Raw genomic sequence first — 17,201 nt, 5'->3', positions numbered from 1 at the left:
GAAGTTAGCACTGCATATAATGTATTATCACTGCATATAATGATGTTAGCACTGCATATAATGAAGTTAGCACTGCATATAATGATGTTAGCACTGCATATAATGATGTTAGCACTACATATAATGATGTTAGCACTACATGTAATGATGTTAGCACTGCATATAATGATGTTAGCACTGCATATAATGATTATCATTATTGCATATAGTATGAAATTGATCTTAAGGCAGGTATGGCTTTCCATACATTACGCTTGGATCCTCTCTCTATCGCATTCTTTATGATAAAAAGGCATAATTTAATTTTTTTTACCGCTTTGGTGTTCTGTAAAGGAAACGAATGGTGGTTGGTAGATGGTCTTGTCAATATGATTATCTAATACTAGGAAAGCGTTGATGAGCTGTAGTTTTGTTATGTGGTGTCTGCAAAATAGTAGTACGTTGGCTGATTGACGCATACAGTGGGACATAGATGATATATTTGATGTTCAATTACAAAATTATGTATGTGTGTACACGTACTGTACGCCAAATTTATGGTTCTTACATGTATAGTCACAAATTACATTTGTTTATTCAAACAAAAAAAATTATTTCTTTGCGATTCATGCACATGTTCATGTTACACAAACTGACTTAACGGGTTATGCACATAATTTCTGAAAGGCTTGCTACCACCTTTGCATGTGCGAATGAAACACATAGAAAGAATTTCTACTTGTAAACAGTTTATTTATTTACATTTAAATCGGATTCATTTTATCAATTATCAAAAAGTGATTAAAAGTACGTTAATTTCTATTACTGATAAAACGTTACAAAAAAGAAGTCCATTTTCCTTATACACGAACGTTACTATGGTAACTACAGGTACGTGAAGATTTGAGATCAACACGTGCAAGTCCATCGAGTCTGTGTTTTTAATGTAGCTTTTATCATGATTATTTTGTGCATTCCGTCAATCGATAAACGGGGCGTGCAGATTTCAGTCCTGTCAGTTTCTACAGAGCTATGAATTAACAATAAGTTTTCGAAAGAAATGCGTGGTAGATGCAGAAAGTAGCATCGTTTTGAAATAGGGAGTAAAGTTGACAAGCACAAAAAAAAATCCCCAAATCATGAAAATCCTAATCGGCCCGGGGGGGGGGGGGGGGGGGGGTAGTATGCTTCTAACTTATATTTAACTCTTCATTTCCTTATTTCATTTCAATTTTTTACATACTCCCCAAAAAAGCTAACTCAATGATAATTCAATTTTTCATATGTGAATTTAAGATTAATGTCGGTTAGCCTACATGTATAAAGATTGTTTATAAGGAAAATGTTCAAGTTGTCTGTACATAATTAAGTACGTACATGTACCAGCAGCCAATCAAAGGTTATAGCTGAATCCACTAATATTAAAGAAAGTTTGGGTAGCGGGTATTGATTATGCATAACATAGCTGTCCGATTTGAACGCAACAATATCGTACCGTTCCGATAATAAACCAGTGCAATAATTGAATTTTAACAAATCTTAGGGAAAATAAGTAATCGGGGTCATTTTCTGTTTAGATGTAATGGTAACGCAGGGGGGGGGGGGGGGATTCTCGGAACCTTTGCAGGAGTAGCAATAAAAAATTTAATACACTTTATCGGGGGGGGGGGGGTGTAATTTGTTTAAACAATATAAATACATTGTAACTTACAAACGAGGTACATGGAGTCGACTTTATCTCATGAATAAAATGGTTTTAATTATTTACAGCTGTCAAATACCATTTTTTTGTTCTAATTGATTTGATGATGTCAATCTCTTTACATCATTTGTTGATAAAAATACTTCTTTATCATTAAGATATAGTGCAAATAAAGAAGGTGAAAAATTTTCACCTTGTCTAATACCCACTGTACAAAGAAAACACATCAGAGGATAAACCACTGACAGTTACACAAGATTTAATTCCACTGTTACATATATGTAACTTAAAGAATTGTCTGGCTAAGTCTACGCAATCTATACATATTTAATTCAAAACCAGCGTCATTTTAGAATTGTTTTGATGCAAGAAATCAACAAAATTTTACGTCCTACAGAAAGTCAAAGGACTTGTTGAAATGGTTCTAATGAGAGTTTCTTAGCGAATTAGACGAAAGAAGGTCAATATTTGGGACCTTGTTTTGATGAGCAAACTAGAGAGTAACATTTGACCAAAAGTCCAAAACGGTTCTAATACAAAAACTAGGATAGTAAGACACCTTACTCGTTGTTTTTAATTTCATTAAAAAAAATTGCTATTGTCACGGGCGGAAACGCCCCAAATTCAAATGGTACATACGTTCTCATGTGAACCGTCGGTGAAATTCTGTTTTGACACCTGCAATTGAAAAAAAAAATTATATTCTTTGCAATATGCTGTTACCCTGCTGTTATTATATAAATAGTGCCTGTTTGGGAGAGTAACAGTTGAAATTGACACCCCAAGAAAACTATTGTCAACCGACGCGAAGCGGAGGTTGACAATGGTTTTCGAGGGGTATCAATTTCAACTGTTATCCTCCCAAACAAGCACTATTTATTTTGTTATACTGAATGTCTTAATTTTTAAGAAAATTTTACTGCTTTTATATAGGAATAACGTGAATTCTACAGCAAACCGTACGCGCATAATTTTCGCGCATGTAACATTTTTTAATGTTACCCGTTGCTAAGTGCGTTGCTAACGCTGAGGGTAATAGAAAATATTTTTAACTGCGTCTTAACCAATCAGATTTCAGTATTTAACATGAAAGTATAACAATATAATATAGTTACATTATATTCACCTTGTATTTTTTCTTACATTTCTTAAGCAAATCACTTGTAATTTACAGGTCTATAAAAGGTGATAGGGCTGAACTTTATACGATCGAGTTCTAACCAGTTCATCAATTGGTCGAAACCTTCAGCAACCTACGAAAAATCACGGATTGCACGAAATAATCATGATGATGTCAGACTTAACCTCCTAAGATATCGATCATCTAATGTCGCTACCTTCATATCCCGCATGAATTACTTCAGGAAGTAGTTTATTGTTGAAATGTTTTGATATCGCCGAGATATGAAAAAATATCATGGAATGTTTGCTAAACATATCCTCCCATTAACGTTCTGTGTTACTCTAAGGAACGCAACAATTAGTTTTGGCGATGTGAAGTTGGTATTAATGCCATAACAGTTGAAACTATTTGTATATGAAACTGTAACCGCTTGTACAGTGAATATACCCCCATCAGGCAGACGGGACAAATGAATCAACTCAACGATGACTGGAAATGTTTACCATAATATGTATCTGGAAAATAATCTAATGGTCAAACCAGACGGCAAAGATAAACTTCTGAAAAACCTTTAATGGACACTGAAGCCGAAGGACAAATTCTTTTTAGATTATATATGTATTTTCTTTAACGTGTTTTCACAGTCGTGATTGAAATGCCCCCCCCCCTTTTGACCGGCAGTGACCGGCATCAGTTTTATGGTTGCCAATAGACCTTCTCTTAATCAGGTAATTTTTCACTTGGACGGACACAGGGTACGAAGATTGGATTGATATTATGAGAAATCCAAAAATTCGGTATATACTAGTATATAGATTACATGAACCACATGATTAAATAACTGAAGCAAAGTCTAACTATAGATGTTAAGACGCATGTCGTATGTCGGTATGTACTCTTTGTCTACTTTAATCTTTCTTTTTCATCCATTAAAACATTTGTTGATACATTTGTAAAAACAAAAAACCCAAAAGTAAAGCAAAAGACCCCCCCCCCCCCAAAAAAAAATCCAAACAAATAAAACATGTACTGGTGATGCGTACAAATTATAACACATCTTTATTAAAGCATTATTGTCTTCCCATATCCATATCATTTTATTATGAAAAAAATTGTTTTATGCATACTTTATAACCAAATTTTATTATGATTTGTTGAAAGAGGATATCATACATATGTTAAAACATTGGTCCGACTAATTAGCAGTACTGTATATATTCTTCTTTATTTATCTGTGAAACAGCAATTTACACATCCATGATACAAGAAATCTCCAAGGAAAAGTACCCCTTAGGGGGGATGAAAGTGTTCCCTATTAATCGACCAGCTAAACCATTTCAAAAGTAGGTTTGACCCTACTACCGATTTTTGTTTATAGAATTGAAGCGGACAACCTATATATGCCGTGTCCATTTAGGTTTATCAAGATGTAGATTTCGTCACAGACGGACTCCCCGGGGATTGCTGGTGACAGACTTCTGGGTCAAAAACGGAACAAAACAAATTTATGTGTAAAAAGAGAGCAATAAGTGGTATTGATAAAAAACAAATACACATGTTACCGATTCATGTAAGAAAAGAAGTCGCTAAAACTTCGGTGCCCGAATATTTTTCGACGTCAACCAGCCTTTTTATGTCTTTGAAACCATAAAAAAAACCATATAAAAGAAAAAAACAAACAAAAAGCAAAAATTAAAAGTAAATTTTATCTAAATGAACAGTGTGTTAGCAACATTTAGAAACCAACATTTAGAAACCCCCCCTCTCTCTCTCTCTCTCTCTCTCTCTCTCTCTCTCTCTCTCTCTCTCTCTCTCTCTCTCTCTCTCTCTCTCTCTCTTACGCAATGAAGTAAAACATTTACGACAGACCTGAGAAAAATTGGGCTTCTTCGTGTTCAAGTGACAATGGAGACTTTGCTTGCTTTGTTTTGTATGTTTTTCTTATATGTTTCGAAATAGGGTCGTTGGCGTGTCACGTGGTATTATAATTAGTATAAATACATGTAGCTAGAGAGAAGGTATACATGTAGATATTGAGGGTTGCAAGGAACGGTAAGTCAAAACATTCTGTAAAAAATATTTTGATAACTATTACCTATAATTGCTATTTGAAATCGTTTACCTTAAAAAAGGCTTTGATGATAAAGAGTTTTGCATTATCCTTAACCTTTATGGTAAATAAGATGAAAACGTCGCTGTATTTTATCAGAAAAAACGGTTTAGGAATTTTATAGCAAACTAATCTTCACACAGGACATTAATAATATTATTTTGCTTCAATCTAATATATAACTTTTATCCAAAAAATCAACTACAGAAGTTTATAAGGGACCATTGATTATTAATTATCAATTAATCAATTATGGTTATAATCATAAACTATTTGACTTATCATACTCAAATATAAGATATAATTTTTTTTAAGTTAACAGAGATATTAGCTACATGTAGGTTGGTATGTGTTCAAACTATCAAGAAGTCTCTCGATATACACAGTATTTTATCACGTGACCAATGAAGTGTATTTCCCTGAGAATTTTCTAAAACCGCTCCTAATTTCCTTATAAGTGGGTTCAATCCTGTATTCTTTACATATAGTTTAACTCAATACCTGGTATCAGAACAAAATTGTGGATCTTAATACTGCTGTCAGTGCTACTATGCATTTAGTTTAACTATCTTCATACATAGATTGCAGCTTAGAAACTTATTTGAGTCTCTTTTTCCTTTTCTATCTGGAGGAATCGCAGCCGCAGATACAAAATTTACCATATATCCGGTTTTATCGCGTGTCACAAAATTTGCGAAAATGGGGTAAATGTAAAGCATTTTTTATTTGCCCAGTCATTTTTGCGAGTTAAAATGTTTATTGTAGAAAATTTGATAGTCGGGAAAATTACGGATATACGGTATACTTTCAAAATAAATTCTGGAGTTATTAAGCAATAGCTAATTGTTAAAATCAACCAAAATTAATACACATGTAAAAAGTATGCACCGCCCTCACCTGATATTTTTGTCCGGTAAAAATGGTTGGCCTTCATCAAATCTACTCTAGATATTCTAATTAAAGAGATTAATTTGGAGTTAATGTAAGGTACATCGTAAAGTGCGCCATTTCCAAAATAGATATGAATATAAGTATAATCCTCAAACAGAGTAACAAACCTCTTTAAACACCCCACCCCCCCACCCCCCAATTTCCATTATATAACGAAAGGATAACTTACGAAATAAAAAAACATCGAGTTGTTGAATCTAACATGTAGCTACTTATAGCTTTTGAAATCGTTATTCGTAAATGACCAACTCATTACGTTAACGCGAGTTAGATCTAACAGTTTTCAATTGTTCTGATATTTTTTTTTCTGTTTTGAAAATAGAGAAAATACATAAACCCTCAAATACTGTGTTGTTTCTTTACATGCATCAACTCCTGAACAAAAAAAACAAACAAACAAACAAACCCTCATTATTTACAGATGGCCGTGACGTTGTATTCCGTTTTTGTGCTTTTGGCTCTTTCCCCCAGCTCCGTTGGTGCTACGGAAGGTTTGTCTTCGGGGGAGAGTTCCCAGTTCTACAACAGTCAGGAGAAAGGGGGAACCGTCTCAGTGACTGAAACCACCGACTCGTAAGCGACACTTTTTATACACAATGATGAGTGGGGTTGGGAGTCTGAATGGTACAATATTGTACGTCTCACATTTTCGTTTCTTTTTTACGGGCCACCAGAAGGCGGTCCGTTATTAGTCCCCTACCGGTTTTCACCGGAGGGGACTATAGCTTTCCTCTGCGTCCGTCAGTCCGTCTGTCTGTCCGTCCGTTCGTCCGTCCGTCCGTCCGTCCGTCTGTCTGTCTGTCCAACTTCAGTTTTCCACACTTTTTTCTTTATTCGTTTGAGGAATAATATGAAATTTGCTGAACAGCTTCAAAATGTCAAACTACTGATCAAGTATACACTTTTGTAGCGTCTGGTTGACATGTTTTTGAGAAAATTAATTTTTTATATTCCAATTTTTAATGTTCAGGTTTGTTATCAGGCTCGGTGTGTATCGAATAAACGAGGAAAGTATGTTGTCAGTAATAATATCGTGCATTACTTGGACCATTCCTTTTATTGTTTCTAACAAACAAATAAGTTCTGTAAAATAGTGTCAAGCATTGTGTTGTAAATTTAATCGACAGTTTTTTGTATAATTACAATCGGGTTCGTTATCGGGTTGGTCTGTTGAGTCAGTAAGAAATGTGCATTGTTTTCACAAATTTCTGCAAACCGGTAGGGGACGTGTATTGCTTATGCAATACTCTCAGAATGCTTGTTACTTTTGAGAACCTCATGCAATTAAATAAGCACGAATATCTTCATAAACTGAAGTGTAGATAAGATTTATAATTTCATTTATGCCCCAGTCACACATTCACGGATCAACTCCATGGTTCTACTACGGAATATTTTCCACGGTTGACACCGGAAAATCAAATAATCGTTAATGCCCCAGTCACACATTCACAGATCAACTCCTAGGTTCTACTACGGAATATTTTCCACGGTTGACATCGGAAAATCTAATGATACGGAGTTAGTACGGATGCACTACGGAATGGATACAAATTGATACATACGAATTACTACGGATTTAAACGGAGTTAACGGACTTCTACGTTCTAAAACGGTTTAGTAAGTTTTTCTAAGGAAGTACTACGGTGGTTTCATCCGTAGTGGAATTTTGAACATGTTCGAAAATTGTCGCAGCTATACAAGTATTGCTTCGTTTGGACACGATAACAGACGGAAAAGCCACGGGTCAATACATATCGCCACGAATGATTCCGGATCGCTTCCGTAGCTAATCCGGCATTTCATTCGTGAATGTGTGACCGGGGCATTAGGAAAAAAATATCCGGCTTATTTTTTACCTTTAAAATTGAGCAGTTTCTACCGGATGAGCATGCGATCTTACATTATTTTTTTTTTCTTTTTTTTTTCTCTTTTATTAAAACAAATATCATAATAAAGAAACATGTACATCATATATTCAATATATTCATTCACAAATAATTTCCTAAATTAGTAAACATATTATTATTAGATCTAAATTTCTTCGCATATTTCAAAATATCATTTTGTAAACAAAGATTATATTTTAGTTTTTGTATAAGGTTTCTTTCTGACATAATTTCATTATCAAATCTACATTTCATTTTATATTTGTAGATTGTAAAACATACAAAAGATATAAGATTGTTCAACATAACTGTATGAATATTATTATCTTTATAAAAGCCTAGGACTATAGTTTTCCATGTTATTGTGAGATGCAAAAAAGTCCCTACTCGTTTCCATATTTTGTTTACCATTTCGCAACTAAATAACAAATGTTGTGCATCTTCGACTAATTTACATGCATCACATAGTGGAGATACATTTTCATTCCACTTGCTTACTGCCAAATTATTGTTTACAATACAATGCAGTAACTTATAGTTAAATTCTGCAATATTATTTTCATACATTTGTTTAATTTTAGAAAAATAAATATTTTCCCAGTTGAAATCTGTTGTTTCAAGATCAAAAAGCTTTCCCCACATAGATTCATACAATGGGTACAGAAATTTTGAATTTACTAGTATAGAATAACAAAAACTGCTTTTTAAAGAATGAATTGACAATTGTACATTGTTTTTAAACAAAAAATAATAACTACAAGTATTTTTTACATGTTTTGCATTTGAAAAGTTAAATAGTTTTATACATTCCTTCATTGCTTGCTTAAGCATTACATATTCACAAAGAATGTTATTTCTCTTTCTCAATAAATTCATAAAATAAGAAATATCATAGATCTCTCCATTCTCATCAAAAATGTCTTTAACATAAAGAATACCATTTTTTATCCAATTTACAAAACAAATAGTTTGTCCTTTATATTTGAACAATGAATTACACCATATAAATTCTGTCAGAATTTCATCTCTTTTTAAATTACAATATTTCTTCTCTTTTTTACATAAATAAAAAGTAGAGAAGACTTCACAATAAAAAATAGGCAAACGTAGTATTTTACAAATTTTGGTATCTGTCATTTTGATAATTTCAAATACGGATATATTCATTTCGTGTAACATGTCATTCAAGCTATCATATGTTATACTACATTTATTTGTTATTCTTTTAATCCATGACGCTTTAGCCGCTAAAAATTTACTTTCGATATCCACAATATTGATCCCTCCTTTTTCAATTTTCCCAATCAGTGTATTTCTTTTTATTCTATCTCTTTTTTTCCAAATAAAGTTAAATATCATCTTTGAAACATTTTTAAAATATTCTGGCTTTGGGTTTTGAAGAATAAATGCATTATATACCAATTTTGAAATTGCTAGTGTATTTATGATCGTACATTTTCCGAATATTGTTAAATTTCGTTTTTTCCACACACTTAAGATTCTAGATAATTTTTCTAGTTTACTCGTCCAGTTTTTGTTATAACATTCATCTTTATCATGACCAAGATAGATTCCAAGGGATTTAATACTATTACGATTTATTTTGACGCCTTCAATAACAGTTTCGGTTTCATATGTTTTAATAAATTTGCCGGTTAATAAACACTCAGTTTTTTCAATATTTAAATTTGGACCAGCTACTTTACTGAATTGTTGTATAGTCTCCAGTGCATTTTTTAAAGAATTTGGTTCTTTTACCATATTTGTGCAATCATCCGCATGTTGTACTATTTTGTATTCCCTATCAATATGTTCATTGAATTTAAGTCCATGTATCTCATGATTTTTCCTTATTTGAATTGCTAGAATTTCCACTACGAAAATAAACAGTAAAGCAGACACAGGACAACCTTGTCTTATTCCTCTTTCCATTTCACAAGATTTTGAAATCCACCCATTATTTTTTATTTTAAAGATAGGTTTATTGTATAGTAGTTTAATCATATCAATGAATTTATCACCAAATTTGAATTTTTCTAATGTTTTAAACATAAAATTATACTCCACAGAGTCAAACGCTTTCTCAAAATCAAGGAAGAGCAAAATGCCATCTAAATTGTTATCCATGTAATACTCAAATATGTCTAATATAAAGCGCGCATTTTCGCCAATATATCTTCCCTTTATATATGCACTTTGTTCACGGCCGATAACTCTGTTTGCAACTTTTTGTAAACGATTAGCCAGAACTTGTGTAAATATTTTGTAGTCAACATTTGTAAGACTTATAGGTCTATAATTTTTCAAACGATCTTTATCATCCTTTTTATGTATTAACGAGATAATAGCATTCCTCTGTGAAAATGGCAGTGTGCCTTTCTCAATACTTTTTATTAGAGAGGCAAAGTATGTATGTTTTATTTCTTCCCAAAAATATTTATAAAATTCTACTGGTAGACCATCTTGTCCCGGAGATTTATTTTCTTTCATATTATTTAAAGCTCTTTGACATTCTTCTACAGACGGAGTTTTATCACAATTTTCCTGTTCTTCGATTGTTAACGTTTGACATTGAATATCGGACAGATAGGTATCAATATCTTTATCAGGAATATGTTTACTAGCATACAACGAATTGTAAAAAGTATATAGGCATTTCATTATATTATCATTATCTGTATGAACTGTGTCATTCTCATCACGAATCTGATTAATATTATTATTAGACTGATGCTTCTTTTCTAGATTATAAAAGTACGATGTGCTTTTTTCGCCCTTTTCTATCCAAGTAGCCCTTGACCTAATATATGCCCCTTTGCATTTTTCTGTATAATACATATCAATTTCTCTCTCTAGAAGACGTTTATAATTCATATTTATTTCATTGGAAGGTTTTAATTCAATTAACTTAATCTGTGCTTCAATAAAATTTACACGTTTTTTTCTAAACCTAGCAATCCTTTTCGAATAATTTAAAATGAAATCTTTTATCAACATTTTAAGATACTCCCACTTTGTAATTGGGTCATGCATATCATTCATATTTTGGAGTTCGTCTTTTATGTAAGACTTTAATAATGTGCAAAAATTATCATCGGTCAGTAAGGAAGTATCAAATTTCCAGTATCCACTTCCTCTAGTATTTTCAATTGTATTTAGTTCAAAGATAATTCCTAAATGATCACTAAAACGTGTATTGTCTAATTTGGGTGCTTGACGTAGATAGATACTATTTAACGGATAACATAGATTGGCTGCTGTAAAAACAAAGTCGATTCTAGTTTTTGGTATATTTTCTCTATTACACCAGGTTAGACCATCATTACTAGCTTTTCCATTTTTTAGCCATGCGTCATTCAACGCAAAATGTTTCAAGAGTTTTCTTAAAAAAGTAACACTCTTGTCACTACAATTTTCAACCTGACAGTTAAAGTCACCACATAATATTAATCCATCTGTATTCAAAGTATATTTGTCAATCCAGGCTTGTAAGCGTTTAAAAAACTCCGTTCTTTCTTTTTCAGAATTAGGTGCATACACATTTACAAGACTAAACACCTTTTCGTTAATTTTAACATTAATCAAAAGCTTTCTACCATTTACGGACTGATGATAGTTAATGATATCAACATTCAAATTTTTTCTAAATAAAATTGACACACCTCTACTGAAGACAGAGTCAGAGAGAGCGTGATATTTTTCACCGAACCACCGTGAGTTATAGATATGTTCATTTTCCTTGACAAAGTGAGTTTCTTGTAAAAATATAATGTCGAACTGTGCATCTTTTAACCAATCAAATAAAGTTATTCTTTTTTGATAAGTGTTCAAGCCTCTAGCATTTAAAGAAAATAAAGTTAAAGGTTTAGTGTTCATTAGCGTCTATAATGGTTGTTGTTGATTGGATCACTTACTAAGCTATGTTTTAGCGCCTTTCTTGCCTGCATCTTTCCTTGCTTCCCTGATAAACCTATCCAGGTTAGTTTGGTTGTCTTCGTTCGGGTTTCCTTTCCTTGGCACTGACACACTCCGAAGCCTTCTACCACACTTAGCAGCCGCCGCCTTTTTCACAATGAGTCCTAGCTTGTTATTCCCAGGCCACTTTGACGGGTTGGTGCTTTTAGTGCCAGTAACATCTAGCCCCGTTCCCCAAAAGGTGTCAAACGTTGCTTCCGCAAAAACAGACTTTGGATCGGCTATCTCCAACTTCGCGCGAAAATCTTTCACCTGGTCGGCTTTAAGCATAATAACCTCTTCCATGACAGTTTCCCTCTCCTCATTCCACCCCACTGGATCCTTCACTGTGTGACCAATCCGTTTTGCCTCTAGAGCTGTGGAGGACTCCCTGATCTTTTGCACAGCATCCATATCTCCCGATCTTATCGCTTTTGTAAACTGGTATGCGTGTTCAGCAGAATGGTGAACTTCGCCGAAGGCTTTGATTTCACAGGGGTAAAAGTTAGATAAAGGATTGTCTTTCCCCTGGAAAGCAACGACCGTTTCTGATGGCTGTACAAAATGCATGCAATCAGGTGACCCTGGTTCGTGGCCTTCTTTCTGACACACTCTACAGGCTTTCGCCTTTTTGCAGCTGGTTTTTCTATGACCAATTCCCCAGCAGTTAAAGCACTGGACTTGGGATGAAGTGGTTTCCTGTCCATGATGGTATAAGCGGCACTTAAGACCGGCGCAATATACAATTCTCGGAAGCGAGTATTTATTCGGAAGCGGTTGGACATATAAAAATCTGTTCCCGTTAAGGACACTTGTCATACGATGGGTGACGGGGTGCCTAATTTTCTCATATTTTATTTCACTTTTCAAAGAAACATTGAGTTTTTCCAAAGACTCAATGACTGCACTATCATCCACCGACAGGGGTAGACCACAAATGGTAATCTTTAAGACGTCGTCATTTGGATCTTTAGCACCGGTGGAATACGGGTTCGAATTGTACACCTGGACTGAAATGTTCCGTAATTCGAATCCGTGTAAGAGAAGCTCCGAACGGCTCTCCATACTTTTGAGGTATACCCTCCACAAATCGCTGTCTAATTGTATACATAAGATGTTATCCCCTATTTTCCCTTTGACAGCTTCATATAATTCAAAATCAGTAATCTTATTGTTAGAGTCGTTTTGCATTTCTCGGTTTTTAATATAAACCGGCTTATTCAGGGAGAATTCACCTTGGCCCTGCATTGTTTACATTCGAGTAGTACTCACGATTCAGGTGTTTACAAAGGTAAATTCAATGGATAATCGTCGATAAATCCAACATATATACACAAAATTACATCCAAATATTCACACAGGCAATGTCTCGCCTTTTCACAATATATACACAGAAAAACTTCTCAATGAAAAACGATTAAATTCACCGTTTTAAAGTCAGATCGACGGAGCAGACAAAAAAGCGTCCATTTACCTGCCCGTCACGTGACAATCCATCGCGATCTTACATTATTCAATAAAATGCAACAACAAAAAAATGGTTTGAAATACATAATCTCCCAAAGAGAATACTGAGGAATTGAAATTTGTATTAGAATAATGTACAAATCAATGTGTTCTCCATTCCTTCATACTATGGCAATGGTCATACAATTACCGTTAGAATGGCTTACAGTAATGAACTCGTTATTTAATAACAATAGTAAAATGTTAACTTCGAAACGTGTTGCTGAAAAATATATTAACCATAAAGATTAATAGTACGACCAACTCGTTATTTTCTTCTTTGTGGTGTGTTTTTTTATGTGAACAACTAATGATGATTCATACAACGATTATATTTTTTGCGGCTCATTTGACGCTTGCGTCAATATTTTTTCTTGTTTCGTTTTGTTTTGTTGGGGTTTTTTTGCAATCATTTATCATTTTTTATAGTTTTATCAAAAACTCTACTGTATACGTAAAGAGGTTATACTAGATGGCTGGAACAAAGAAAGATTCATTATAAAAAAATTAAACCAGTTGTTGCAAGAAATTTAAAGATTTGCAAAAGATAGACCCGGTTTAATTTTTTTTTCTCATTTTTTTTTATCGTAATTTCTACTGTTTGACCTAAAGACTTTGAAGTAACTCCGCTTTCTAAATACTTTCTATTTGCATAAACAATTTTCAATGACGGTATTTTTCTAGAGCCATGCAATGGGCGGTACCTTGTATACATTGTACCGGTAAAATAAATTATGGCACCCGCAAAAAAGATGAAGTGTAAAATTCATGAGTTTTTTCGTAGTTTTCTTACTATAAGTACTTTTTCTTTAGTTACATCATTCAATCCAATGGACTTCCGGATCATGATATGCAGCAAGTTAATCCAAATACGGCCTCTGCGCAGAGCTTACGGTACACATTTAAGAAAGAGATAGACTTTGCTTGCCAGCCCGGAAGTCTTCCCAAAGGATCCATTGGGATAACCAAGACCGGTGTCGTCATCTTCAATCCCCTAACTAGCGCCGACCTGAACGCCGGTATGGTTGACTTGTACTCTGTTCAAAGTCGTCTTTAAGGAGGATGGATGGACAACAAGTTACCAACATGTCTTCCTTTACTTTTTAAATCGACATTTAGACTAAAAACTATTATTATCCATGATTTATTTTAAATTTAAATATTTTGTTTCATTTCTACACAGAGAACTTCTCATGGAGATTTATCTAAAAATGACCATGACCATCCAGTCAAACTCACGGTTGCACATTTCACACTTTGTCTCCATTTGATGTAAGAATAAAGAAATTCTTTGATGGGGAAGACTACGCATGTCCCAAGCTTTCATAGAGTATCGATTTAAACTGGTTTTCGGCAAAAACAATCATGACAATTGCTAATGATTTTCAGAGGTAAATTATTCTTCAGTACACTTACCCTTCTGAATCACTTCTTTAATTAATTTCAAACATGCAATTGGTCCATACGATCAGATTCGATTCGAACTTACTACAATTGGCATCTTTGCAAATGAATGTCATTTGTTTTTCACATTACATGTACATTTGCAGTTATACTCTTCTTTAATTAGAGGTAAAAATATTACATGAAATTGTCAAGACTATCGAGCCTCATTAAAACCTGTCTATATCTGGCTTTGATTTTCCTCAGTTGAGGGCAGTGATGCGGAGACTTTTGATCGCTGTAACGGTCATTCTGACAATCGGGGGGTGTACCATTATCACCAGTCCCCCGGTTCAGATAACTGTGGCGACACCTTCACCGCCGAGGTCGACCAGTTCATTGGTGAGTACAAACGCAATTTATGGGTGGATCCAGGGGGTGGGGTTCGGCGGGGTAATTTTTTTGGCTGGGGGTGCGAAGCCTTTTTGTTATTAAACTGTGAATTTGTTAATGTGAGTAAGTTGAATTTTCCGGAATCCGAACCCCCTTAGGCTTAATTCTCTTGATCTGCGAATGCAAATGTTTTTAATGTGTTTAAAATGTGTGGGGTAGATTTTTGCTGAATATGTTAAAAATACCTAAATTGTAAATATACAACAAACTAAAGGTAATTAAAGTTTAAAAAAAACCATGATATCAAAATAATGTTCATAGGTGTCGCTTTGGATGGATTTCCTATCTACGGCCCATACGCCTCAGACAAAGGCTCCGAACCTCTCAGCTCAGATGACCTTGACATTTGTCACGGTCGTATGGTAGATGGGAAATATCGGTATCATTTGACCTATGACTTCCCGTATGTTCTCGGCTGTTACTGGGGGGCAAGCGCCAAAGACAACGCACCACAGGTGTCCTACGTTTGTGACCTTGACTTTGGAACAGGTAAGAATGAGAGACAATTTTTATATGCATGTATTATAGAAAATGCTGTAAAATACAATTGTATAAAAAAATCGTGAAGTTTAACTATTTCTTTTTTAAATAAACTGTTTACATGTATATACCGGAATGTTTGGATATCTTCGGTATAGAATATTGAAATACTATATCATCTTGAAGAATGCAGCCATGTAAATTTTTAAATAAATGCACCGTTATCTATTCTATATAGTTTCTTTTAAATCTAAAAAGTTTTTCTCCTCAGACCTACAGCTATATGGATACCTTTGCAGCAACGTAGTTCAACGAGGCGTGAGTGCTGAGGTCTGCCCCAGCTACCCCGGATCTGTAACCGTGACAACCGAGGATAATGGAAACACGGCCGCCCCCACCCAGGCACCCACCCAGGCCCCAACTCAGGCCCCCACCCAGGCCCCCACTCAGGCCCCCACCCAGGCACCTACCACGGCAACCTCACGGAGAACCAGACGCCCAGGTGGACGTAACCGCTCCCGGGACAACTCAAAGAGAGCTAACTCCGCCCGGGAGGCATACTTGAAAAGGTGGATCAAACGACTACTTGAGGAGACAAAGTAAACGCGTCGATGACTTCAGGGGCTTGCCAATCTTAAGGAAAGATCTTCTGTTCTGATTTGGAAAGGATTGTATACATCTATATGATAGGGGTCTAAAATTAATGTTGTTTTTTTGAAAAAGAACATCGTTATTTTATACTTTGCGTGTTTACTTTGTACAGATCTATCCCAGACCAAGTACATATGTACTTACATGTACAAAAAAATGTTTAAAAGCAATATCTTAAATGTTTCTTGCTGAAATATGGAATCAATGTTATACATGAATTAAACTTATATATATAAAACCAATGATTTAACTAAGGTAGCTAAACTAACCCTTGTCATATATGCAGTCCTTTGCCAACTTTATAATTCATGATTTTGTCTAAAAGTTAATAAGAATAAACTTATCATCAAGCATTCTTTATGGATTGTTATTATTTCAATATTATTCACAATAGAGGGCTTCGGGGTTGTTTAATACGAATTCACTGTTAAGGATGGAATAAAACAACAACTTTCTGCATGCAGTATGTGTAGATGTTTAATTACTAGTCTTGTTCCCATGCAATTTATATTTTATAATCACAGTCGTTGTTGGCTATTATAAGTCGGTGAATAAAGTTTACATAAGAATAAAATCCTTAATTTTTATTTAATTTTCTCTTATTAATATACAAATGTCAAAATAAAATGAGCATAAATCAACGCTTATAATCTTAATTTGTAGTGTTTGATCAGTTTTTTTTAAATGAGAACTTTATCATGATATTTTAAAAAGATTTATGAAAAGTTGTCTTTATCTTTTTTATCATTCATAACCACATCCGCATATAATACATGTAGTTAGTGAAAACTGTGTAAAATCAAAGAAAAAAATAAGAGTTCATGTTACATCTTTTGTACATGTATATTTATTGATTAAATATTTTGGGGAGTAATCAAGAATACAGCAAAAAGCATTCAAATTTTCCATGATCGACCGATAGGTTAGTTAATTACATTGACTGACAGTCTAAATTGGGGTAGAAATTGAAAAAATAAGTACATAATTATAATATTATATAGATCTGCAGTCTGATTAAAA

At 34.1% G+C, this 17,201-nt stretch overlaps 1 protein-coding gene across 2 annotated transcripts; it reads left to right on the top strand.

Moving 5' to 3' along the window:
• Positions 1 to 4,768: 4,768 nt before the first annotated feature.
• Positions 4,769 to 16,534, top strand: LOC128165542 (uncharacterized). Of its 2 annotated transcripts, XM_052830184.1 has the most exons (7): positions 4,769 to 4,856; positions 6,287 to 6,438; positions 14,028 to 14,233; positions 14,865 to 14,999; positions 15,312 to 15,539; positions 15,802 to 15,932; positions 15,969 to 16,534. In XM_052830184.1, exons 2-7 carry the CDS (start codon positions 6,287 to 6,289, stop codon positions 16,131 to 16,133), a joined length of 1,017 nt encoding a protein of 338 aa, XP_052686144.1. In that variant the 5' UTR covers positions 4,769 to 4,856; the 3' UTR covers positions 16,134 to 16,534. The 2 variants fall into 2 exon arrangements, with proteins under 2 accessions (XP_052686144.1, XP_052686143.1); XM_052830183.1 differs by having other exon boundaries at positions 15,802 to 16,534.
• The last annotated feature ends 667 nt before the right edge of the window (positions 16,535 to 17,201 follow it).

The sequence above is a fragment of the Crassostrea angulata genome, chromosome 10 (assembly GCF_025612915.1).
Source record: "Crassostrea angulata isolate pt1a10 chromosome 10, ASM2561291v2, whole genome shotgun sequence".
In the NCBI taxonomy this organism is placed as follows: domain Eukaryota; kingdom Metazoa; phylum Mollusca; class Bivalvia; order Ostreida; family Ostreidae; genus Magallana; species Magallana angulata.
This window is presented reverse-complemented; position numbering and strand designations above follow the sequence as displayed.

Bases quoted from the DNA above. Each gene is read 5' to 3' on its own strand.
- LOC128165542 (XM_052830183.1), top strand. From the start codon at position 6,287: ATGGCCGTGACGTTGTATTCCGTTTTTGTGCTTTTGGCTCTTTCCCCC. The intron at 15,000-15,311 runs GTGAGTACAAAC...TAATGTTCATAG, and splicing joins CGAGGTCGACCAGTTCATTG to GTGTCGCTTTGGATGGATTT. The intron at 15,540-15,801 runs GTAAGAATGAGA...TTTTCTCCTCAG, and splicing joins TGACCTTGACTTTGGAACAG to ACCTACAGCTATATGGATAC.